This window comes from Pleurodeles waltl, chromosome 3_1 (genome assembly GCF_031143425.1).
Source record: "Pleurodeles waltl isolate 20211129_DDA chromosome 3_1, aPleWal1.hap1.20221129, whole genome shotgun sequence".
In the NCBI taxonomy this organism is placed as follows: Eukaryota; Metazoa; Chordata; class Amphibia; order Caudata; family Salamandridae; genus Pleurodeles; species Pleurodeles waltl.
The window spans coordinates 1,008,089,044-1,008,116,003 of NC_090440.1; the positions used below are offsets into that span (position 1 = coordinate 1,008,089,044).

Below are 26,960 nucleotides of genomic sequence, written 5' to 3' on the forward strand. Positions count from 1 at the left end.
TCTGGAATAGTGACTATCGTCGAGGATAGTACGGCGTGGAACAGAGGCTGCTGGTGCAAGTATTTATAGTGTTCCATTTAGATAGGTAATAGAATAGGACCTCCATAGTGATCACATCCTGAGCATTGAGGTGTTTAGTAAAGATTTAGAAAATGTTCCTAAGAGTCTCACTATCAGGCAGAATCAGGACTATTTTTGAGAAGTGCAACAGTTAGCTTATCTTGGAAGATCAGGTGTTTGAGCCTTCCTTCTGCAACAAAAGAAAAGGTGGTCTTAGATTCTTAATACAAACCGTTCTCTCTCCTTAGAAAATTCTTCTGCAGCATTGACATTGCTGCCTTGAGCTCATTGGCTTTTCAGAATGTTTGTACCATTGCTGTTGGGGCTTCAAACTTGTAATTTTATATAGCTCTCCTTCTCATGTGTCTTTCTTGGGTTCTTTATAAGGAAGTTGACTAATGTTGACTATTTTAAACACTTTTGAGGAGTGTTAAAATAAAGGGATTCGATCAGATATTTTATGGTGCACTTCCAAGGAGTTGTCAGTGCCAGAACACTTTGTTTATCAGGCCTTATTTATGCATAGTAGATATGCTTTTTGGTTTGGCAGAAGAGAACCAATACATGCTTGTCGGTATATCTTGACTGGACTTTAATAGAGAATGGCAACATCATGGATCACCATCTGACATTCTCTCCCTTACTACTTGGTGCACGCTCCACAGATAGGCACATTGCAGGTTTGGAAAGTGAACTGGTTTGTGGTTGACTCATTAGTTGTTTTTGGGGAGAAGGTGACATAGGGAATGAAAGATATGTGTGATTGTGGTTCAGGTTGATTAAGCAAATTGGAGCATGATATTCAAACGTATCATGTCTATATCGGGCTCGTTTGGGAGTTTAAAGAGAATTGAAGGATCTTAGTCATAGAGTCTAGCTTTCATATTTGTTTTTGGAAGATTTTATTTGGAGTGTAGTAAGGAAGGTGAGGAACCCATACGGATTTGAGATGCAGAAAGTTAAATGACATTTGGTTGGTAGTGAGCTCTTTTTTTTTGTTGTTGTTGCTCTTGTTACTCTGTAGTGGATACCAAAGGAGTGATAGTTTAAAACCAGTGTAATACGATAGACTCCCTGTGGTATTAGCCGATTGGACTTGGTACGGGTGATGGTATTTAGCTTGGCATAGCACATATATATATATATATATATATATAAATGTTTGTGTGTGTGTGACATGTTTATCTGTGCTCTGGTTCGGGACTGTTCTCCTTTCGGTTCGTTGTTCACTTTTACTCTCATCTGTATTGTTCTCAATCACATTTCCATTGTTAAAAATCAAATGAATAGAAAACCATCGGCCGTTGGTTCTGACGTGCTCCAATCATGGCCTTCGACCCTTTCCCTTTTGGGCCTATTTTCCATCTTATCGGCTTCGACTAACAATGCGTTACTAATGGAATGCACTTCAATCTGCTTCTGTCCCAGTTGCCACGCTAAGTACCAGAGGACCGACCTTCAACAAGTTTGCAACCTGTGCCTGTCTCCTGACCATAAGGAAGAGGACTGCGAGGCCTGTTGATCCTTCCAATTGAAGAAACAATAATGGGACCTGGGGGCGCGTCACAGGGAGATGCAGTTCAGGGACGTAGAGTACACACACAACATCTTTGGACAACAGGATGTTGAGGAAGTAATCCACGAGGCCTTTGCGGCTGAAGAAGAAACCTTTTCCATCCAAGACTCCTGCTCTGACTCAGACCTCAAGATCAATGAACACCTGCCACCCAAGAAACACTTGTTTCCAAACAAATATATTATTCTCAGGCCCCCACTGCCAGCAGGCCATGGTAGGCACCGACCATCTGCTGCGGACACCCCGCTTTTGGGCTCTGCACTGAAAGGGAAGCCAAAACCATCCTCTTCTGCACCAAGCCGACCAGCCTGGGCGCTGAGCCGTCCATCTGCCTCTTCTGGTCTGAGCACCCTGGCATCCACCTCCATTGCTCCGATCACTTCAGCACTGAAATCGACTCCAGAACCAGTGCTTCAAACAACGCAGGAGCGGCTCAATCCCAGACAAAAGAAACTTCATATACAAACTCTGACTGGCCGTATCTTAGCCAAGCCTGTGCAGTTGGTGCCAGCTCTCCTTTGAAGAAGCCAAAGACTTGCTGATGCTTCCCAAAAGAAAGAACAACCACCAGTCTTTTGTGGCTTCCTCTTCCTGCTTCTTCACCCCCACCTACTCCTCTACCCGCCAAACCCCCTCATTCCACCACCACCCCCTTCACAACCTTATTCGCATGGTGATCCCAGAAACATTACACCACAGGGATCCCTACATTCTTCCACAAGTGATCATGGGAAGGTGGATGATTAACATGATTTACCACCGCTCACAGATACTGGAAACAATTATGATATTGATCCCCTGGGAGCTACTGACCCAGATCTCTATCCAGCCAAGCCATCACCCCTGTATGATGCAACATCCTATTAGGAACTTCAGTAGGGCGGCAGCATATAACCAGGTCCCTCTATATAAAGAACCTATCAAAGATGATTTCCACTTCGAAACACTATCCAGCACCTGTAGGGCATGCCAGTACCTCCCTATGCTAAAGGAAATGCTGCGCCACATGGATGAAATAAATGAAATGAGTTGACAAAAAGTACAAGGCAGCACCCTCATATCCTATTTACATCAGAGGCCAGCTTCCCCCAGATTCACTGGCCGTGTCTAATTCATGTAAAAGGATTAATTCACGGACCACAGTTGATGCTCCACCACTTGATAAGGACTCTAAACTCACTGACGCTTTAGGGAAAAGTGCGGCAGCACAAGCTGACAATCTGTGGCAAATTGCCAACACAGTGTTTATTGGCAAGATACGGTAGGGCCCACTGGGACAAATTGGAGGGACTCTTCCAACATCTCCCTGAGGAGTATAAAAAAAGGGGACAGGGCAAACTCCCGATGCCCTCTTAATTTACCTTGAATGACTGTTCAATCAGGTGTGCCCTAGATTCAGCAGACATGGCTGTCAGAGGCATCATTACAAGTGCATTGCTGCACAGGCATGCTTGCCTATGAATCTCTGGCTTCAAGCCAGATGTTCAGCCAAAACGTTTGAACGCTCTATTCGATAAGGAGCACCTGTTTGGTACCCAGGTAGACCAAGTGTTAGAGAAAATGAAAAAAGGGCACCAAGGTAGCCAAATTGGGGTGGGGGGGCACTCCAAACCCTGACTCCTTGTGGCCCTTTTTGACTTGACTCATATAACATCTTCTGATACCTCTACCCCCTTATACAGGCAGCAAAGTCAAACCTCCCCTGCATTGGGCTATTACAGGGGCATGAACAGAGGAAACAACTCTAAGGGTCATGGGAAAGGTGCCTCTGCACGTACCGCTCCATCCACCTCAAAGCAGTGACTCCCTTTACAATCCCTCAACCATCTAACACCAGTCGGGGGTCAATTACAACATTTCTTCCCCACCCGGGAAAAAAAAAATCAGATCAGTGGGTTTTGGACATTATTCAACATAGTTATTATGTGGAGCTCATCACCACTCCTCCAAACATACCACCTCGAAAACACAAATTCTATGTAGAAAATCAAAACCTGCTTAAGCAGGAGGTGCAGGCTCTATTGCTCAAAGGAGCCATTGAGTCCATCCCTCTTCAACATCAAGCTTCAGGAATGTACTCCCTATACTTTCTACTCCACAAAAAAGACTGATTCCTATTGCTCATCTTAGACCTCTACAGCCTATCAGAGCACTTTTATATGGTCATCCTACAGGATGTGATCCCACTTCTCCAGCAGGGTGACTGTCAGCACTATACTTAAAAGATGCCTACTTTCACATCACCCCAGCACACCACAAATACCTCAGGTTAGTTATAGCTGGCAAACCCTACCAGTTCAAGGTGCTCCCATTTGGAGTCACTACAGCACCCTGTGTGTCCACCAAGTGTCTATCACTGGTACAAGCACCTCTGCGCAGACTGAGCATTCAGGTCTTCCCATATCTGGATGACTGGTTCATCAAAGCCAGTACACTTTCTCTATGTCATCAAAACACTCAGATCTTCTCAATCCACTATTATTTACCATCAATATACAAAAAGCACACCTTAACTCTTTACAGATTCAGCTGTATTTAGGTGATATTCTCAACACACAGGTGGGATTGGCCTACCCAAACACAACCAGGTTTCAAAATATCCAGAAGCTGCTACTAAAATTTCAACTCAATCAACACCTATAGGTCAAGACAGTCATGTGGCTATGAGGCATGATGGCATCTTGCATTGCCATAGTGCCACATGCTTGACTACACATGCGTCCACTGCAGAAATGTCTGGTGCGCCAGTGGTGAAAACTCCGCTTTCTGCAAGCGGGAGCTGTTTGACCCCCTTGCATTCTTTGTGATTTAACCCCGGGGAGGTGGCGGTACGCGGAGCATAGAACTTCCCTAGAAGCGCACCCCCCTCCTTTATTTCAACATGCTCTCGAAACCTGGCCCACCTGGGCGCTTCATAAAAACATTGCGCAAATGTTTTTTTTATTTTCTATGAAAGTGCTTTTGTGCCTTGGCGAGGTTCTGGGGCTTCTACACCAGAGCTTAAGGGTCAGGGTGTCCCTACCCTGGCCCCTTTTTCTTTTTTTTCCCACATTATTTTGTGGGACTCTGCTTTGACCGTGCGCAGCTGGGGTTGGCCGCAGGTCAAGGCCTGCAGCCAGTCCCTAAGGCCACATGGTCCCCCTCTTCAGGCCGATATTGGCCCCTGGGACCGCATCTCCCGGGGCCCAGAGTAAATATTCAATTATTACATTTTTTCTGCATGCTTCCCATGCTGTTTGACAGCTCTCCCTTCATCGGAGCAGAGCGTTTGCTGTGACTTGGTGGCACCTTCAAAGTCATCATTGGGGCCACGAGGGGGGATGTGTGCCCCCCCTCCAGCATTAGTAGCCCCTGGGGCTGTGGTAGGGGGGAGGGGGAGTGCCCCCCCCCATGCACACAATTCACTTAGTGCCCCAGGGAGATGGCCCTCCCTGGGGCTGTGGGTTGGGCTGAAACGGCTCCCCTATTCTTTAACTTTGCCCTGGGGTGGTGGCAGTCCCTTGGGCTGTAGGGGGACCAGATGCTTCCCCCCCGCCCCCCCAAACCCCCTCCCTCCACCCCACAAACACACTTCAATAGGCATTGTCCCCAGGACTTGGCCCACCCAGGGGCTTCAAAAAGACGAAGTGGAAGCCTGTTTATATTTTTTTACCTTTTTTTGTTTCGTTTTTTTTGCTGGGTCCGCAGGAAAAAATTAAAAAAAGAAAAAGCTTTTTTTGCTCTGGGAGGGACCCCAGCACCAGAGCTACGGGGTCACGATGTCTGTACCCTTCCCTGCCCTCCTTTTTTTTTTTCCCCCACAAGATGGCTGCCAACACTTACTGATTTGAAGTGTTGGCAGCCAATCAGATCTCCGCATAGGATCGGAAGCAGTTGCATAGCCTTGGCGTACCTATGTATACAAATTTGGATTTTCTTCAGTTACTCAAAAACTACTGAATGGATTTACACCAAATAACAAAAAGGGCTCTTTCTGGACCAAAAGCTATATTTTTTACCAAATTTGGTGTAATTCTGTCCAGTGATTTTGGCACGATCGCGGTTCAATTTTTCCCCCCTTTAGCCCAACCCCCGCTTCACGGATCATCCCAAAACTTTCCAAACAGCAGCTCAAGTGTCTCTCAAATTCTTTGGGAAATTTTCATGAAGATTCGTCAAGCGACGCCAAAGATATAGGCAAGCAAAAAACATATAGCTTTTCACCACTCCAGGCACAGTATTGCAGGTTTGGACTGGTAAAATACCATCCAATTCAAAGTGGAATAAGCGAAAGCAAACCCTGAACATGTTTTGATGTCATTATATTATTTTTTTAGGAGTACAATTCCCTGGTTTGTTTCTGGAAGTGCTTGTGAATTCATGAAAGCCACTAAATTCAAAGACATGTACCATTGGTGCACTTTTGTGATTAGTATTCAAGCCCTACTATAGTATTAGCCCTGGCATAATCAGAGAGGCTATTATTGGAGCTCTTACATGATGAGATTGCTGCCATAATTTATTGCCGCACTTCATGGCAACAAAGGGGCAAGTACAACATTTTTTACAGGATAGGTAGATATAAGAAGCAATCTGTCCCATGGACAAGTAGATTTATTTTTTTAATTCCACACACCTGCCAGTGCTTGTTTATTTTCTTGTTTCCCATAATCTTGTTGAAAATAGTTACTCTGATTTTCTATTATGAATATTATTTTGGAAATACTTGCATGCATCAACACATTTTACTAGATGATGCTTCAATGAAATAGAGCCTAAAATTTCACAGTGAGTTAGCAAAATATTTTTTCCTTCTTTTTTTTAAACATTTTATTTTGAAAGTAAAGAATCATTAATCTTGCTTACAAGCTTCTTAGAACATTTGCATCTAATCAAAGAGCTTTCTGGGAGCATTATAAGTAACCTTATACTGTTAAACTTATTGTTATACTTTTCAAACGTGTACACTTTTTTTTTTTTTTTTTTTGGAACCAATGTCAGTAGTGCAGTGTGACCTTACAATGTTTATTTAGTGTGCACACCCTAATAATAACGGCTCTGCATTAATGAACCATAAATACAAGTTCAAACAGTGTTAACGTATAGACACAAATACTACCTCAACTGCAAACAGTTACCTTCCCTATAAATTGGCAGCCAAATGGTTTCTGCTGCAGGGGATTGGGCCTACTTGTCCCAAGAGCAAAATAAACATGAAAACTTGTTATCCTTGACCCCCAAACAATATGTCCTGTGTGTCGGACTATTGGAATTCCGCACCCCGGAAATTCTATTCCCAAAATAACAAGCTTTGAGTTTTCATGATTTTAAATTTTGTCATTTCAAACATAACTTTGCTCCTCATAGTCCGACATCTCTTAAATGTTTATAACAATGAGACACATTGTTTGGGACTCAGCGTGATGCAGTTATTTGAAGTGGACATTACAATCAAATGTGACAGTTGGCAGATGACTAACAAATTCAGTTAAATAGTGAGAGGAAAACGTGGCCTTGTGCTTTACCGAATTGCCAGAGGGATGTGTTATTCTCTCAGTGGTTCTTTGTAAACCACGAATTCCAGCATCCTGAAAAAACATTGTTTAGTCAGCAGGTGCGTTTGCATGAATGTTTTTATAACTTGAAAGAAAAACTTGTATTACATATCTTCAGTATTTGTAAGTTAATGCTCAGTCATTCAAGATATGTTAGGTTATATATATATTAAAGGTGTGAGTCTGAACATTTGGCTTCCTTTTATATTTCAGATGTTGAAACATGGGCGCGCTGGTGTTCCCATGGAAGTTATGGGTTTGATGCTTGGAGAATTTGTTGATGATTACACAGTGAGGGTGATTGATGTATTTGCTATGCCACAGTCTGGAACGGTGAGTACTCACTGAAAAAAAATTGACTATGCTACTCAAGTAATCACAATGCATTTTACATCTGATTTTAAAGGTACATCATTTGGTTACTAGAGAAGAAACCTTTGATATAATTCATTATTGCAACAAAATTTAGTCAGTAGTCTCTAAAATGCTCTTTCATCTGAATGTAGAAAGGACACATTTGTTAAACTTTTTTGTTTGGATATTTTGAATTACTTTTCTATATGTGTGCAAAGGTACTTGCTCTGAAGGCTTCCAGTGGTCAGCAGTGATCTGGCTAAGTTTTTTTTTTTTTACTTTTTTTTTTTTTTTAATCAGAGAAGGTCATCAGAAGTGTTACTGTAGTATATTGATGTTTTTTCTACTAGTTTTGAAATTTTCCTGAGCGCTGTTGACTTTTCACCAAACCTTTGCACAGCTGTTGTTTTCCTTCTTTCCAGCACTAAATGTAGTTGTTAATACATTTTTACCTCAAACGGTACTCCATTCCAACCCCTGTAGTCCGAAGTTTTATAGTTCTTAGACATTTATGACAATACGCATTTGTACAACATCTTCTTAACCAATTGAGAAATTTAGACCTTAAGGATGAACATATACTTATTTTCCAAACTTTAACATCTTAACCCATTTATTATTTATTTTTTTCCAAATGGCGTGCCTCATAGCGCTCGAGGTAGTAATCATGTACATGGATGAATCCAAACCTATTTCTAAAATCTGTTTAAGAGCAACTTGGATAGATATGACGATATTAAGAAATGGGGTCTCTGGTTGGCAGTCAGTCGGCACTCTGTCTAAGCGGGGACCCTCACTCTAGTTCCAGGTAAGGGAGTTACACTCCTCAGACAACCCCTGCTTATCCACTTGGTAGCTTGGCATAAGCAGTAAGGCTTATCTCAAATACAATGTGGTAAGTGTTTGTATCAACACACACAGTAATACAGTGAAAACACTACTAAAGGGACACAACACCAGTTTAGAAAAATAACTCATATTTATCTAAATCAAAGAAGACCAAAACAACAAGAATCCAACATACACAAACAAAGTTACATATTTTTAAACTAAAAAGAGTCTTAACCCATAGAAATCAATAGTTGTGTTGGTTTTACACAAAGTACCTGGTATGTGTCAAAAATTAAGCTAGCACGGGTGAGCGTGTCGGAAAAGTAGTGATGGGTTGATTTCTGACTTGGTAGTGAGGCTGTGTGTTGATTCTTCTCTGGTCGGGTAGGCAATGTGTCGTTTCTCTCTCCTGCTGAAGAGCGATGCATCATTTTCCGGATGGGCAACCTCGGGTCCGTACAGGTTCACTGTGGTTTTGACGCCCAGTGATGCGTGCAAAATCCTGGCGCGTGGTGGTGGTGAAGAACCTTGCTGTGTGGGAGATGCATCTATTTCGGCAGCCACAGGCAGGTGTTGCATTGATTTTCTAGCTGCTGTGCAGGTGGTGTGTTTATTTTTCAGCCGCGAGGTGGGTGCTATGTTAAATTGTTTTCCCGCTCAGCTCCTGGGTGTGGATTTCAGACTTGGTTCCACCAGCTTCTCCGTTCAATGGCCCAGGGACTGGATAGGGCACCACTTGGCATTGTAGGAGTCTCAGCAAGAGAGTCCAGATTTTGGTAGAGGAAGTCTTTGATGGCCATGAGACTTCAGGACAGGGGGCAAGCTCAGTCCAAGCCCTTGGACACACTTCACAAGCAGGAAAACACCACATGGTCCAGTCTTTGTCCTCTCTCAGGTAGAAGAAGCAACTGTAGGCAAACCCAGCAAAGCACACTCATAGACAAAGGGGCAGTACTCTTCCTCCAGCTCTTCAGTTCTTCTCCTTGACAGAGGTTCCTCTTGATCCAGAAGTAATCTACAAATCTGGGGTTTTGGTTCCACTACTTATACCCATTTCTGACTTTGAAGCATGCAAACTTCAAAGGAAAGTCTCTGTTGTTCATAAGATCCTTTCTTGCCCAGACACACACCAGGGGGTTGGAGACTGCATCCTGTGAGGACAGGCACAACCCTTTCAGGTGTAAGTGTCAGCTCCTCCCTCCCTACTCTAGTCGAGAAGACTCAAGAGGATATGCAGGACACTCTGCAGCTCCCTTTGTGATACTGTCTAGAAGAAATTCACAAACAGCCCAACTGTTAGTCTGACCAGATGTGGATTCCACAGGCAGGCAGAGGCACAGAATGGTTAAGCAAGAAAATGCCCACTTTCTAAAAGTGACATTTTCAAACTGACATTCCAAAAGCCTATTTTACCAAAAGATGTATTTTTAAATTGTGAGTTCAGAGACCCCAGACTCCACATCTCCATCTGCTCCCAATGGGAAACTGCACTTAAAAGATATGTAAAGGCAGCCCCCTATGAGAGAGATAGGCCTTGCAATAATGAAAACGGAGTTTGGCAGTATTTCACTATCGGGACATGTAAAACACACCAGTTTATGTCCTACCTTTTAAATACACTGCACCTGCCCATGGGGATACCTAGGGCCTACTTTAGGGGTGCCTTACATGTACAAAAAGGGAAATATTTGGGCCTGGCAAGTGGGTACACTTGCCAGGTCGAATTGGCAGTTTTAAAACTTCACTCACAGACACTGCAGTGGCAGGTGTGAGCCATGTTTACAGGGCTAAACATGTGGGTGGCACAATTAGCTCTGCATCACACTGTAGCATTTGATTTACATGCCCTGGGCACCTCTAGTGCACTTTGCTAGGGACTTAGTAGTAAGTCAAATATGCCAATCATGGAAAAGCCAATTAGAGCTAAAAGTTACACAAAGAACACTTGCCCGTTAGCACTGGTCAGCAGTGGTAAAGTGCCCAGAGTACCAGAATCAGCAAAAATGAAGTCTAGCACACAGTCAAAAATACAGGAAGTAGAGGCAAAAAGACAGGGGTTACCACCCCAAGGATGCCAGGTCTGATGATATTGCCAGTCTTTCAAAGTGTTGTCTGACCAATTCTATATTGATTAAATTACTTGTTGGGTCTAAAGCACATCATAAGTAATAGTGAAATCTATCCTTACCAACGTCTATCAAAAGTAAGCTAATAAACACAGGCATAAGTGTCTACTTTTCTGCTCCAAGCGTTTCATTCAGAAAAGAGTTCATCACATTTGTGTGACTGTTTCGAAGGGTGACATAACATTTAAAAAAAAATGTTTTTTTTAAGGTGGTAGCTATAAGACATCGCCTGAGTTATGTGATTTATCATGTAAACCAGGTGACATCTTAGGGTCTGAATAATAATGGTAGGACTAATTCTTGTTAGGCAACAGTAATTAAAATTTTTATAATTTTTAGTGTATATTTGTTTGCTAGGTTCCATCAAAGTAAAGTCTCTAATGAGAAGATTTGGAGCAGGACAAAATTATTTAATACATTTATCAGGATAACCTAAATTCTGTGAAAGCAGCAGTTTTAAGATTAAAGTGGAATCCCAAAAATTACTACTGTAGTCTCGGTACTGGATAATAGGTCAGTCTCACAAACATAGATATAGCACAGATTTAAAGGGTAAAATCAGAAACACTGCTGCAAATATGGAATTTTTATTTTCGTATTCCTTAAAAGATTGTGCATTGTTTATTTTAGAATTGTATATTATTAAACTAGTAAATATATCCTTCATGTGGTTCTCTGTCCACAAATGTTTTTAAAGATTTTGCAGTGACACTAAGTGTTAACTGATAATAAAATCTATCCACCTGATTATTGCAGGTGTAAAATATGTTAAAGTTTGTCAAACTCCTGCACTTGTTTTAGTGTGTGTTTAAAAAAGCATATGCATTGTTGACTGCCATTATAAACATATGGCACAATGTATTACATTGTTATAATGTTTTAATTAAACATTGCTATGGGGCACTGATACGCTTTCCTTCAAAATCATGTTATTGCACTATTCAGGTACTAGCATACATGCTTTTTCTAATACACCACTTTGAACAAATGGGAAGATTGTTAAAGTCAGCAACAGTCTTCCTTAGAATGACATCTATCCAGCCAAATGTGTACAAAGTCTAACCAAGCCTGCAGTACTGCCAAGATTTTATTTTGAGTTCAAGTCTTTAAGTCTTTGAATATAATTATTTTGAATTTCAAAGTATTTAAAAAAGAACCCTTGCTGTTCACATATTGTTTGGTGCAGGCATACAGTTTACGAAAAAAGAGGACCGTGTACTTTTTTGATCCTATATTATCTTTTAGAAAGGTTTACCCCACATCCAGTTTCTTTTAAGTAATGTAGTGTTTGAATTCATTTTAGGAATTCCCAGGACCAGACCTTCATTTTATCAGCTAGAGAAAGTGTCTGTGCTTGGTGTAAAGTTCCTTCATGTTTACAATAAAGTGTTTGGGACTTTGTTTCATGTTGCCCTCTGGCTGATAGTTCTCATTCCTTAGTACGGCAGGTTCTCTTCCTTAGAACCAAGGAGCCTCATGCTCAGTTGGTTTGATAATTGAGATTTGTTCTCTTTCAGATGTTTAGTATTTGTGTGACTGTGCTGTCAAACGCCCCTCAATGGTGCGTTAGTTGAGGCAGCAATACTGTTGTGCTTTTGTAGGGTGGAGGGCAGGGCCTGATATCAGGGTAGGCCATCCTTAACTCCATTTTCTTTTATAAATGACCTTTCCTGCTGTAGTGTGTTTTCTTCTTCACCCCTCCCCCTATGTAAATTGGGTGTAAACAGGGCAGGGGGCGGGGTCAGGGTCAGAAAGACTGTTCAGCCCTTTGGTTCGGGTGGGGGTACGCCCCAGTGTCAGGGTGGGCATCTCCCACTTAATTTTTTTAATAGATGTTCCCTTCTGTCTAATGGGCTTTCTTTCCCCAGGAGGCTGTGTTGGGAGTAAATCCCCAAAAAGGGCAAAAAGCAAATTTTCATTGAGAGTGAGAACTAACCAAGGCCCAGGGGGGCACTCCACCCATCTAATCTCTGGTAGTGTAGAAGACAGATCCCTTCTTTGGGATCGTTCCCTTCTGGTGATCCCCAAGCGGGATCTTACCCACCCTCCTGCAATGATCAGTATTCGGGGCAGAGTTGTATCCCTCCCCCAACCGTAAACACCAATGAAAGTGAATTCAGTGAGTGTCTAAAGACACCGATTGTTTTCACTTTTGTCACTGTGACACTAGGTTGCAACAAAAGGATTTTTTATTTTACTTTGGTGGACTAACTCGTATCCACTACACTACAAAGGTACAAAAGTAATACAGTGTATGTGACTAATTCATCCACTGCATTTAACATTTGAAAATGTGCGACTTATCTTGTTTTAGAGAATTCCATAAGAAAAACAAATAGAAGCACTGCCCTAAAGGTTTAAAAAGCTGTTCTAAATTGTGGTACCTTTTGCCATGCTACCACCAGAATATTGTGAAATAGTTTGTTTTGTGTGCAACAGTGAAAAGGCATGAAGACCCAATCTTTCAATTGTATGCTGTGTCATCCTTCCTTGTGTTAAACACTTAATCTACTTGTGCAGAATTCAGCTAATTCTAAAAAATGTACATAAATCCCCTGGCCTTTGACAGCAACATGTCTTCTTGAGATCAAATGGGGGTTATAGAAACAAACCTGAGAGTTCTGAGGAGACTAAGTTTATCCCTGTGGATTGCTGATGCACCAAAGAGTAGCTATCTCTGTCCTTCCTTTCTTTGACTTGTGAGTGAACTGTTGTTTGGGTGAATTTGTTTTGTTAAGTGTAGTTCAGGAATCCAATTCTCAGAGACTCCTAGTAGTTGGCACCTGGTTCTCTCTAATCCGCAAAGGCCTTTAGATGAAGGAATTGAGAAATAAATGAATCCACATTTACAGCTGTGCAGGTTAATGCCATTTGTTCGCTTATCCTGTTGGGCAAGACTGTGAGTGTCTTGCCAATGCAGTGCCATTCCGATCTCTCCATTGCTGTCAGGGCATTTTCAATTATTGATCTTGGAATTACATTTGCCTAACATAGAGGATCTCTACAGGGAAGTCAGTCCTTGTAATCTTTGTGTGTTCAAACTCTGATGCTTCTTAGATTTCTCTCCTGATAACCATATTAGGACTGCATGTACCTTCATGGTTATTTTTGTGCTCCAGTGGCCACAGTAGGCTACCTCAGTCTTCTGTGCTGTAGTTTAGATCACAAATTAATATGCCCAGGTGCATCTAATATCATTTGTAAAACCCTTGGCAATGACTATGGGCCAAAACAAGAAAAAAACACCACTACAAATGAGATGGTTTATTAGTACCAGAGACACTAATATAAATGGGTTGCTCCAACTATATGAGAATATTAAAACTAACCAGCCTTGAAAAGTGTATTTGCCACAGTACAGGAATTGGTTTGTGGGATTTAAGCATTTCTCTTTTTTTTTTTTTTTGTTTGTAAGCTTTAGCATTTTGAAAACGGCTGGTTTTTTTTCAGATAAACAATTCAGACACTTTAAAATGGGTTCTGGCATTCACTTATAAGATGAAGTTTCTGTAATCCCTCCACTGCAGTCAGTAGATGAATATAAGTTCTGTTGGGTTCTTGCTGCCAAGACTATGTAGCAGGATCTTGGTTAAAGATTGGCTAGAGAAAGCATTATGATAAAAGTTTTCTTTCTTACCACACACTCAGTAATGTATTTGGCATTGGAGACTTCCTAAGTTGGCTGCATAGCTTTATAGTAATTGGTGTCCTGCTGCAAACTATAATTTATGAAAGATTAATCTCTGCACATAAACTTGATGTTGTCAAGAGAGGTTACAATGGATTACTTAATCAGAAATGGCCATCTAAGTTCAGAAATGATTTTTAATGATGTTTATTCTAACTGTTTATCCCTGTAAATTTTTTCAGCGCATGGCTTCCCTTGATGTGAGGATTCTCTTCCCGATTCCTTTTACCTTTATTTGTAAAAGCTCAAGGTTTAACTCTGTTCGGTTTTAAGGACATTAGACAATGGATCAAGAATTTCTGTTTTGTTAATTACTATTTATTTCTTTATTTGCAGTTTCGTAATAAGTTAGTTCATACATCTATGCAAAAAAGAGCCGCCTGGGTGATACTCTGAACCAGAACATTAACAAACCAAAGAAACCTGCAGCACATCAGTGATACCCCATCTCCTCGTGGAGAGGTGGTTGTCCAACATGGGTGTTCAAGCTTCCTCGAAATGGAGAGGATGGGCAGGAGGTGCGCGGGGAGAGGGTGAGGGGGCAGCGCGGGGAAGAGAGACACGGGCACACCAGTACATCTCCTAGATAGCCCATGTCTTATCAGTCAGAGGACCATAGATGAAGAAATTATGTTGGGGGGGCTCTCAGTGGTGCTGGATTGTCATACCTTACATCTACCCTGTGATCAGCATATTCCTAGGTCGTCCCCGCCACACAATGCACTCAACCAGTTATCATGAAACCTTCCACCTGTGCAAGGCGAACAGGGTTGCGGATACGCTGGGGTGTCTGATTTAGTCGTCGTCTTCTGCATCTGTGGTCACAGGTGCAGTTTCTAGTGAGTTTAGGGCAGAGCCGCTGTCTGTCACCTCATCAACTTGTACCAGGGTGCATCATTGCTCCCCAGATATCTAGGTCCCTTTCTGCAATATCGTCTAGATTGACCCTCCTGATCTGACACTCGTCTGCCAAGGCCCATTCCGGTAGGTCCCCCCTCCTTTTGCTCCCTGCCGGTGACGCTTGGCTAGCCCAGTGGATAGCGATATGGCGTCTGGCAAGAAGCAGCCCTAGTTATGCAGATTGGTACTTCATCTTGCTACCTTTTTAGGGAGTGGCAACAATACCAGTAGGTAATGACACACTGTTCTGTTGTTACGCCCAACATCCTCTGCATCTCCTGTACTGTTTACTCCATGAATGTTTTCAATGCCAGGCATGTCCATGTAACGTGTTCGAAGTCGCCTTGCGAAACCCTGCATCTCTAACATCCAGCAGAGCGGGCCTGGATAAACTCTGTGTTGACATTGCAGAGTCAGATACGCTCTGTGTAAATGGTTAAATTGTGTCAACTTAAATCTAGTATTTCCTGCACTAGTGCTCGGGGACGTCTCCATTCCCCCTTAGATAGGTGGGGCTGCCCAGTCCCTGTTTCAATTGTCCCGCGAAGGTGTCACGCCTGTTTGTCACTTTTCCTGGAGGCACATAACCTTGAGATGGTACCTCTAGTGGACCCTGGTTCCAGCATCACCATCAGAATGTTTGATTCATTAGGTTCATCTGGAAAGTTCAGCCAGATTTCCCTAACAGTCCGGGCCATACTTGCGTATTGCAGGAACTGTCCCAGGCTGATTCCGCAGTGTGTGCCTGCCTCTTTGTTCAGATACAGTTCTCCAGCTCTCTGACATCCCCCTTCTATCCCTTCTATCCAGTGTGTGACATCCATGGAGTTTTGTATGCACATAAAAGGATGCAACCCCCAAATAAGGATAAGTTTAGCATAGGGCACTCGTCTCAGGGCATGTGGAACCGTTGGTTCCCATGCTGGTGCCCACTGGCAGTCAAGGACCTCGCATGAGTAATTTAGGGAGGTCAGCGGCTGCAGCGGCTGAGCCCTCCAGTAGCATCTTTTTCCAATTACGACCATTTTCGCCCGACTGAGCCGTATATTGGAGAAGGCTGGCTAACTTTTATGACTTATGGTCTGGGAGGCCTAGTCGCCCCTCAGCCATATCTAACTTCAGGACCTCCTGGCAGACCCTTCTACACTTTCTGGCCCACACTAGATATACCAGTAAGTTGTTCAGTCTGCAGAATAAGGAGGTTGGCATGATGCAGAATGGGCTCTGCATTGTGTAGAGACATCGGGGTAGCAGGACCATCTCACTTAATGGTATCCTACCAAAAGCTGATAGTGGCAATGATTTCCAAAACTCTACAGAGGCCATGAGGGCACCCATCACCCTTTCGATATTTAACTCCTACTGCTGGTCCGGGACATGTTATCTGCATCCCCAGGTAGCGGAACTGATGCATTTCCCACTTCAGTCCCAACACCGGGAGGTCCACCTCCACTCTTCCAATTAAGGATGCCAGTGGAACGAGCACTGTTTTGTGGGGGTTAGCATGCAGGCCAGACACCTTCACAAAGTTGGCCTTAGGTCTCGGGAGGAGAGGCACTGAATGCTCCAGGTTAGTTACATATAGCAGTGTGTCATCTGCATACATAGATACAAAATGAGTTATGTCTCTCACCTGCACTTTCCATTCATTAAGTTCAACCCTTAAATGTATCGCCAAAGGCTCCATGGGGAGTGCATAGATGAGTGGGGTCAGCGGTCAGCCCTGCTGAGTCCCTCTTTCCACATGGAATGTGCCAGACATTAGCTGTCCTGTGCACACCCTCGCCCTGGCTTCCACAAACAGTAGCCTGATCCATGACAGGAAGCCCAGGCCTAATCACATCTGCTGGAGTACCTCCCAGAGGTACTCCCAGGACAGGGTGCCAAATCCTTTTCAGTATCCAAGGCAACCAACGGGGCCCCCACCACCTTGTCTCAGGTCGAATGCGGAACATGGGAAAGTCTGGACAGGTTCTTATGAGTGCCTCTTACCAGCATTGTTTTGTTAATTGTTATAATGTGCATCAAAAACAATAAACCGAAACACTGGAGGTCAAAGTGAATATTATAACACTCTAGTAACTGTTTCTCAAAGGGAGTACATCGTTCTCCAGCATCTGGTAACTTTTTGGTCCAGAAATCCAGGGGCATCCACTTTCTAGCCTGTTTTTGCCATATACACCAATTTGCATATTTCCCCTGAATGCTTATATGTAATTCAATGTCTCCTTCCTTTACTCGCCATAGGTCTAAAGCCTGTTGAATTGCCTTCTTTGCCAATTCAAACCTACACTGCTGCTGCTCAGCCCATTCAAACTCATGTTTCTTTCGAGTCACCTTGTACAAAGGGGCCAACATCTGACTCGTGAGGGATATGCTGTCTCCAAAAGCCAACCAATCCAATGAATTGCTGAGTTTCCTGATAATTATGGTATGAGGCAAATTCTAGTATCTTTTGTATTACCTGTGGCAACACCACCTTATGTCAACAATTCCACTGAATTCTCAGAAACTTCACATTTTGAGAGAGTCCTTGCATCTTATCTGGATTGATCATCTACCCTTAGTTTTGCACAAGTTTCACAACCATGTCCAACTGAGTCTGCATCTGTTCTTGCATTTCTACCTGAATCATCACATCATCGTTATAATGATACCCTGGAATAATAGGTACTTTATCTAGGTGTTGTGCCACCAGCTGGTGACAGATGGTTGGGCTATGTACATACCCTATAGGCAAACATAACGTTTTAAATTGTCTTCCACGGTGTGAAAAAGAAAATTGCCCCCAGCTCTCAGGGGCCAATGGTATGGAGAAGAAGGCATTAACGATACCAATTGTTGCATACCAGGTCCCTTTATGTTTTTGTATCTTTTCAAACAAAGTGATTGTGTTGGGAACTGCAGCAGTCAAAGGGGATGTATATTTGTTCAATTCTCAATAATTGATCATTATATAGCTCCCATCTGATTTGCGTACGGGCCACAGAGGAATGTTTCACTCAGTGGTGACTAGGATCACCACACCTGCCTCTATCAAATCCTGTATAGTCTTACTTATCTCTTCATGCCCTCCCGGGATACGATACTGTTTCAAATGAACCATCATGGTGGCTGGAGGCACTTTCACTGAGGGTATCTTCAGATGACCCATCCTCACTGCTGCCACTGAAATGTATCTCTTTGGTCCAAATTGATAACACCCATCCTCCAAATATAAAGTGATTCCCTTCAGAATGCCAATTCCAAGAATATACTCTAAGAGGGGCGCAATCAACATTATTTTCTCTTTTTGGTGTTCTCTCTATTTTCATTTGAACATTAGTCTGCACAGCTGGAGTTTGCTTTCCACCCAACCGTATGATGGTGTAGTGCTGACCTTTGAACTTTTTCGAATTTCCATATACTAAAGTGGCCTCCGCTCCAGTGTTCACCAAGGCCCGAACCTTTTGAACACTTTTATGTTTCCAGTGAATTTCAAAATCTACATGGGGTCTATTATCTTTGCGAGCCCACCCCTGTACCGGAGTTTGGCCTTTTTCCTAATCTGATTTAACCCTGTTGACTTTTGCCCAAGTCGAGTCTGGATATATGCTCTCATATCTGCAAGGAGATTTCTCTCCTTCTGTTTTCCTCAGTCAGCCAGTCAGTGTTCAAGTGTTCCTCCTCCTTCCCCCTCTGAGAAACATTTTTCTCCCTCTATTTTCCTTCCTCCTGCATCTGTGACTTGCCTTGATTCATACGTTCGTTACCCTGCTTATTCATCTTTCTTCTTCCCTCCTTTCTGTCCAACCCTTGCTTGCGATACATCTCCTACAGACTCTTGATATCTATCCCATCTATCTGTTCTTGTTGACATCATCCTTCAGTAATGACATAAACATATCCCTCCTAGATACTCTATTATTATCTGTATGACCTTCAGACCTCAAGGCTCTCTCAGGTTTGATCAGTCTCCCAGCTCACAGACCGCCTTCGGTACATCCTTTAAAGGATTACCTGTCTGAGTTATATCTTTGTAGGCCGGGGGAGCAAAGCAAATTATTTAGTTTCACACTGACACAGTCAGCAGTCCATCCAACAGAAAAATTGCAGTTTTCGTGCCCTCTTCCTTAATTCTCTCGCATTGAATCCCTTAATGTATACCTGGGCTTATCCTTCTGTGGCCAGTCTGACTCTCTAGGATACTTATTATACCCCATGACTACTAACTGCAGTAGGGTGATCTGTTGGTTACCCTGATAGTCCCAAAACTGCTCCTGTACTGTGGGATCAATGCTAAGTATGCAAAATTTCAGAGCATCGCCTATATCTAGTATCACTACCAAAGCTCCTGTGTCAAATAATCGCAACATCCATGTAAGCAATATTTCCCCTAATATCATTAACTTCCCATTGAGTATAATCCTCTAGAGCAGGGTTCTTCAATCTGGGGGGGGGAGGTCCCCCTAAGGGGGCCTCATGTGATCCGGGGGGGGGGGGGGCAGGCTCTGTCTAAAATAAGCATTACACAGATAACAGTAGTTTGTTTTTTTTAGCAGAAACATGTTATTGCTTTTTTTAAAAGGCTACAGTGCTTAACTGCAATGTTTAAATACATCTAGACATATTTAAACATTGCCATTTTTATAAAAATAATTGTGAAAAATTCTGAGGGGGGGGCAATGATTTTTATTTTTCAACTGGGGGGCGCGGCATTAAAAAGTTTGGAGACCACTGCTCTAGAGAGTCCAGAGTGTTCCCCCCCTGGGGGTATTACAGTCCATGTTGTAGCTTTCGTCTGTGTATGGGCTACACATTAATAATTTTCTGTTTGTCTGCCTCGCCCTGACCACCACTATATTGGCAAGACTCTTTGCCAGAATCAGAAAAGTCAGTGGAATCCCAAATATTAGCATTCCAAACATCCAGATTCCAGTCTAGATCTGCTTTAGCAATGGCTAAATGAACTTTCTTTTTGATTAACTTGCACTTTTTGTATTTCTACTGAGCAATGCGCACTGCAGCTTTCTCTGCCACTGACTGGTAAGTGTCAACTTTACCTTGCAGTAATTTATTCTGACAACAGCATGATCAATTTATTCTTGGCTTCAACTAGCTGCCTCTCCAATTGCTGATTTTCTTGATCTAACTGAACACATTTCTCATGCATTTTTCTATAAGGAGATAACGGGATCCAGCCCCGTCTGCCTAAGAGAGATAATTCCCGCCCCTTATCTATGGGCACTTTTTGCAATCAATTTAATACTTGCATCTACAAGACATGCTCCTCTATTCTCACTTAAACCGCAAGCCCATTAATTTGCAAGAGCATTGTAGGGTGCTTTTTCCTTCCCTGGTATGTCATTTGGCACCTGGGAAACTGCCTTTGATTTTTTTTTTTTTTGCCAAACATTTTCACGTTTTAATCTTCTACTTCGAAAATCCCGTTTGTGACTCCAAGTTGTGTTGCTCTACTTTAAATTAGGAGGAAACAATGCCAAAGAATACAGCAGTCTTAGTTAGAATAATTAAGAATGAAAATGCATCACCATGGGGGTTGAATCCTTCATCCTTGCCAGCATCAAGCCAGTTGAACCCTGAACGATTGAGGCAGGAGGTCTTCCCAACATGGGATTTTTTTCCCTGAACAGTGCGTCCACTTTCAGGTGAGCTCCTTCCTCAGTGCCAAGTTTCCCCACCTTATATACCTTAATTAAACTCAAGAAGAAGATTCTAGCAGTCCCTCCTCCCTTCAGTTATGAAATTCAGGCACTAGCTTGCCCTCAGAAATGATGCACTTTAGGAGAAGAAAAAAAAAGTTTTATGCTTGCATAGTCTGTGAACGTTGTAGTAAGCAAACAAAATGATGCAGGCATGAGTACAAATCCTAAAAGAGGCACAAAAGTGTTTTTTGAAGTCAATCCCAAATTCCTTCGTTTGTGCGACTTACATTTTACGAGGAACTTCAGCGTCCTATTTATAACCTAAACCATTCTTTGCATACTAAAAGCATCCTTTATAATCTGGATGTCATTAGGGCTCCCAACGTCTTCTCGAAGATGACGATTTCGTTCACTTCCTGACAAACTATGCTACTTTTTGGTGGCCCTTTTCTGGGTACAGTGATTTCCAGATATATAACATAATGTTTTGTTTCCTGTTTTCTGGAAGGATGTTTTGTGTAGAGCGTTTTGCCCTTTTTACGCCAGGAATGTTCATACAAATGATCCCAGTGCAGTATCAATGACTTTCTTAATACAAGGCCCTCAGGGCATAATCTGCAGTGTTGTCACTCGAGCTATGCCTCACTTTTTTAATAAACGTTACACATTGAAACTTACCTCTAGAGCAGATGCCTTAGTTTTTCAAGAATTTGTTGGAATGTTTTTCGATGAACCTACTTTTTGAAGGTTGTAGCCGAGGTTGGGGATGAGGACGGTTGTGGATGTTTTACTAGTTGACTGCCACATAAATGCTGGGAAATCTCTGCATTACGGAAAAATGGGTCTAAGGGCATAGGAGTAAGTATGCTCTATACACTTTGCCTACCATCCTCACTCTTGTGTGTACTTAATCACCCATTTCGGTGGAAGGAGTCAAAAGTAATTCAATACCATAAGCCGAGGAGGCATTTTAAGGGGAAGCGAGTACCTTGCTAACATATTCCCTGCTCCTGGCTAGGTTCTTTATACTGGTAGAGGAGTGGTGTTTAATGACAACACTACTGATTAGTACCCATAGCGCTATTGTTTTATCTATATATTTTTTTTGTCTTAAACTTTGAGTAAAAAAATTATGGCAATAGAATTCTGAGCTGTATCAATCATAGTCCCATAATGTGATATTTCAAGGAGTTCTTGTCAAATATATTTTTAAAAGCAGACCTGAAACCTTACCACTTATGAACAGTGTATCTTGTAGGTTGGTGTACACTTAGGGATAATGAAAATGAATATTACAAGTACTATTGCGGTAGCCCTTCTGAGCTTAGGTTATGTCCCAACTTCCCTGTCATTGTAGCGCTAACTGGATCAAGCCAGAAAGAGCAGCACCCTTCTGACGGGCAGACCCTATGGAAGGGCACACATCAACAGTTAAGGTGTGCAGATTTGGACTACTTTCAGTACTGCATACTAAGAGCAGATTAAATGATTTCCTTCTATTCTCAAGCAAGTGGGAAAATTTCAGGCATACTTTCTATACAAAAACAATAGTTAAAGCCACTACTCCTGTCTCTCAGGAAAAGTGGATAACTTAGCCTTCTGAAAATCTTGGAGAACAAATTTGTTTAGCAAACATTTACAATTACCAAAAGAACTCTCTCTGTGCCTGCAGCGGTAAAGCTTGAATGTATTAACATGCTTGAAGTGTCCAGTGCCTTAAAAATACTTCCTTTAGCTCCCCACTACAGTAGAAAAATTTTTCCCAAATACAAGTATCACTTGTAAAATGTAACTTAACTTTCATAAACAATTTAACAGACTTCTGTGACACCTTTAATACAGTGGAAGGCTTAATTGGACTTTAACTTTTAGGTGCTGAACTTAGTGATGAATGGTTTCGATGCCAGCCTTTCCTTTTTTCCGATGTAGATAGAGATAGAATTTTCAGAGATGCTGGATGGTGGGCCTGGAGTCCATGAAAAGTTGCATTTATGCAATTGCTATGTAGTGACCTTCTGCCTTGTGGTCTCTTCTCTATCTGGTAAAGCTATCTGAATGGAATCTTAGTAGGAGGAGTCCATGCATAAACAGCTCCCTAATAGAGTTGCTTTTATAGGAGGTATGGTCTGGTGGGCCAAGATGGCAGACTGACTTCCCTGAGGTAGGTGACCTCCTAATCCTCCTGGCAGATGGCAACTACTTGTTGCATCCACCTTCTCTGACACCCGTCTTAAGTGGGGAGGCGCGGTAGACATTGAAGCTTATTGGTTGGCCCTTACACATGAGGCCTGCTCGCTGCCATGCTAGGAGAATGCCTGGTGGTGCAGCAGCCGACCTGAACCCAAGGGGAGTAAGCGGCGAGCAGACTGGGGCTGCCGATTGGTCCCATAGAGACAGAGGACACTGTGGCAGCTGTCCCCAGCCTATACTCTTTCTCCCTCCCCCCCTACATCTGCAAAAGAGTTGCAGCGGAGACTATCCAGCAGGAAATTGCTGATGCTGTAGCCACCAGACCTGAGAGTGTGTGCCATAACCTGACGCTTGCAGTGGGGGCTGACATAGGGGGCCCTGTCTGCTGTGACACGAAGTGGGGGAAGTCTGGGGGATGTGACCCCTGCCGTGCCTAGTTGCTTGGATTGTACTCCTGGCTAAGGACCGCCTACTACTTCTTCCTCCCCAGCCCACCCCCTTCCCTGTGGATGGGCGGCGAGGTGACCATGCAGCTGAGGCTGAATCTTCACTGGGAAGGTCAAAGATACTGAGGCATCTGTTGTTGATCATTTGTGCCCCCTCTGCTGCGGGCCTGTGCGAAGTGGATCGGGGGGAAGGATAAACTTCTGTATCTGATGTTCACACTTGTGATCAGCTGGGTGGAGAGGTTGGATTCTCACAATCCTTTGGGGCCTCCCCCGTAGATGAAAGAGCCCCAGTGGAGTGGATTGCTGATGACTGCGAGGCTCCTTGGCAATGTGAATTCACTGCTGTGTGGACGTACTTCACCTAACCGGCGGGCTGAAGGGATCTGTGAACTTGAACCCCAGCTGGATGCGCAAGATCTGCCCTGGATGCGGGACTGCCAGCTATGCTGACCCACAGGGGTCTCATTTGCAACTGGAGAGATCCCTCTTTCTATGACCCAAGAAATTTCCAGCCTGCCGTGGGTGCTGTCCTGCCTGCCTGCAGGACGATTGGCCACTTCTCGATTGAACTCCTTTGATCTGCTGCACCTTCCTAGGGTCCGTATGATGGGACCACACTGTTGGGGAGACAAGGGACAAACCTACTGGTGACACAGCAGCGCAACCACCCACTGCTGAGGAAAACTAGATATAATATACAAACTAGACATAATACTGGTGGCACGTGATAGGCCGCACGTCGCTTTGGAATGTGAACAAAATTTACAACCCTCTTCTTGTAGGAGGCTGAATGTCCACAAGATAGAATACAAGGATTCAGAGTAGGCTTCAAGATAGCATTTTGTTTCGCTGCAGCGGGTCACCCCCAAAGAGTGTCGATGACTCTCTCTGGCCAAGTGCAACTGACCTCTTCCCCTCCCTTCCTATGTCTTTATTGCAGTACCCACTTTACCACACTATACATGCGTCATAATTTCCAAACACGTTCAAGCAAACGTTGAACCACAAGAAAAGGTTGTTCAAGCACAGAAATAACATTTCTGAGAACAAGCGGCGGTGAGGCCATCTGCAAAGTTTCGAAAGCAGTTCAAAGAAATCAGCACATTTTTTAAGAAACAAAAATGAGCACGGCTGCTGAAGGCATACAATACAATTTTGCTCATTGCATATAAAAAATGGAGCTAAAGATTAGACAAAATGGAGCCCTCACGCCACGTTAAGAAATACATTTTCCACAAATCACCCTTTTGGCCGTGAGGCGAACAATTTGTCTACTACTCAATCTCACACATTTCCCTATGGCCTACATCTCTTAACATGCATTGCCTTTCTCTTGAAACAGCAGGTGGTCGACAACCAGATGCGCACATAGAACATATCATAGGCAAGCAGTTGATACAAAAACAAAATCCCAATATTCCACAAGCAACTGTAAGCAATACAATAAAGACTTTCCATCCCCATGTGGAATTTAGGCCCCAGAACCATCCTGAAAGGGACCAGGTACCTGTCTCCTGGTGTATCTCGGCAGCTATTCTGTGCAAATGTTTTATGGCCAAATTTATTGAGAGAGCGTTATCTGGTATATAAATGCAGCAAGAAGACCCTATGACCCTACAAACACCACCACGGTCAGCTAAGATGCTGTCTAAAACAATTCTGTTTTGAAGGGTCGTTAATCTGTTGGCTTGCATTTCAACAGTTATGTTAGCCAGGGCTCCTGCAGTCTCATCTATGACAGCCTCAACTACTCATGTAAGTCTTCCTATGTCTCTTCTAGCAAGACCTGCTCCCACTGGAAAGAATAGGCCCAAAAAGAAATCCTTTGTTACCTCCCCTACTGTGTCCCTTTGGTTTACCTCTTTTCTGCAGTCGATGATCTTTATGCTAATTTGGTGGGGCAGGGTAGACGGAAGGTACCAAGAAAGCAATAAAACAAGTGCACAACCAATTTTTTGGGAACCAAGTATAGGCACTTGTTCCACATATAAAGTATGAATATGTGGACAGTAAAAGCAAGGGACATCTGGTACAGTTTAACGTTATTACCATGGAGCAATCACTATTAGCCATAGGACGAGTGCCATGGGCACGGATACATAGTCTGCCATTTACCTTTACATTGGTAATATTGCATTGTTTTCACTCCACCAGTCGGTCTATTGTGGAATCATATTCTTCCATTTCCAGAGCGGTACCATTATTTGCAGTATAATCAGCCCAGCATATTCTGGCTATGTCCTTTACCAGGGTGCGTGTCCAATTATTTTCTTTTTTTTTGCTGAACTAACCACTTTGGATATTTCATAATAAGCTCTACATCCTCCATTTTTGGTAAAAGATATAGGAACAAATGGGCTTGTAGTATCGGTAGAAAGAGGCAACAGACCACAAATGTAACAGTTGGGCTTGTTATAGGCCCGCTGGGCTGCTCCCAATATTTTAATGAAGGTACAATTCATATCATTTATTCTGTGGGCCTCCTTGTAGGGTTCTAAAGTTATGAAGTGATGTTCTGGAGAGGGAACAATGGTGTGAAGAACCTTATGTTTGGAAACGTACCATTCAAGCAATAGAAACGCCACCAATATAAGTTAACAAACAAAAAGCAATGCAGCAAATATTCTGATTCCCCGTCTTTTGTTGTTCATTACCCTTCTTTCCTCCAGGATATTGTCATACCTTGCCATTTTCCCTATTTTCCCTACTCTAACAGACAAAATATATAATAATCCCCGGTGTCCTTTACTTCCAAGCCTCACTGTCAAGCTTATATACTGGTCCGGATGTTGGCGGTCTTGACCACCGGATTGGGGGGCAATATCTCCTGGGACTGTTTCTTCCTTTAAGTCTCTTTATAGTTCAGCCGTACCCTGTTTCTCAAATCATATCTAGGTCCATATATCGCAGAATCAAAGAGTTCAGAGGGAGAAGTGGATTTGTCTGCGTGTTCCTCTGGTGTCCTTATTTCACCATTTAAAATCACTTCTGCGTTCCTAAAAGGAACTTGGTACGGAATGTGCTCAGTCTCAGTATCCGGGCAATTGTCTAAAATCGACTGGTCATAAAAAAGCAAAGGGCACTTTTTTTTACATGTGATGCATGAATCCATTCCTTCTTCCCATCACATTTCACAGTCTGGGTGCCCAGGAGAACTTGCAGGGGCCCCTTCCACCTGGGTTCAAGGCTCCTTTTCCTTTGGAAATTCTTTACAAAGATCCAATCTCCTGGCTTGATGGAGTGTCCAGAGTCCTCAAGTCTCCTGGGCAGTGCCTCTTTGACCTGTTCATGGATACAACGCAATTGTTCAGTTAACAGCACACAATAGTCTAGAAACAGTGGGTAGTCTATCTCAGCAAATTTCTTTGTCCTAGGTACACCCCAAACATTAGCGGGTCGCCCCATTATTACCTCATAAGGAGAGACTTTGTTTTTAGAATGTGGTGTGTTTCTCGTGGACAGTAAAGCTATAGGCAGTGCATCTGGCCATTTTAGTTTTGTCTCAGCACATATCTTAGCTAATTTATTCTTTAAGGTACCATTACAGCATTCCACTAAACCTGCTGCTTGTGGATGATAGGCACAATGAACCCTTTGCAGACCAGAT

At 42.9% G+C, this 26,960-nt stretch overlaps 1 protein-coding gene across 2 annotated transcripts in view; it reads left to right on the plus strand.

Moving 5' to 3' along the window:
- The window catches only part of PSMD14 (proteasome 26S subunit, non-ATPase 14), a 383,293-nt gene that overhangs the window by 179,641 nt on the left and 176,692 nt on the right, over window positions 1-26,960 (plus strand). For both annotated transcript variants that reach the window (XM_069224236.1, XM_069224237.1), the window contains exon 4: window positions 7,384-7,503. In XM_069224236.1, the coding sequence (XP_069080337.1) occupies window positions 7,384-7,503 (120 nt within the window). The remainder of the gene's footprint in view (window positions 1-7,383; window positions 7,504-26,960) is intronic.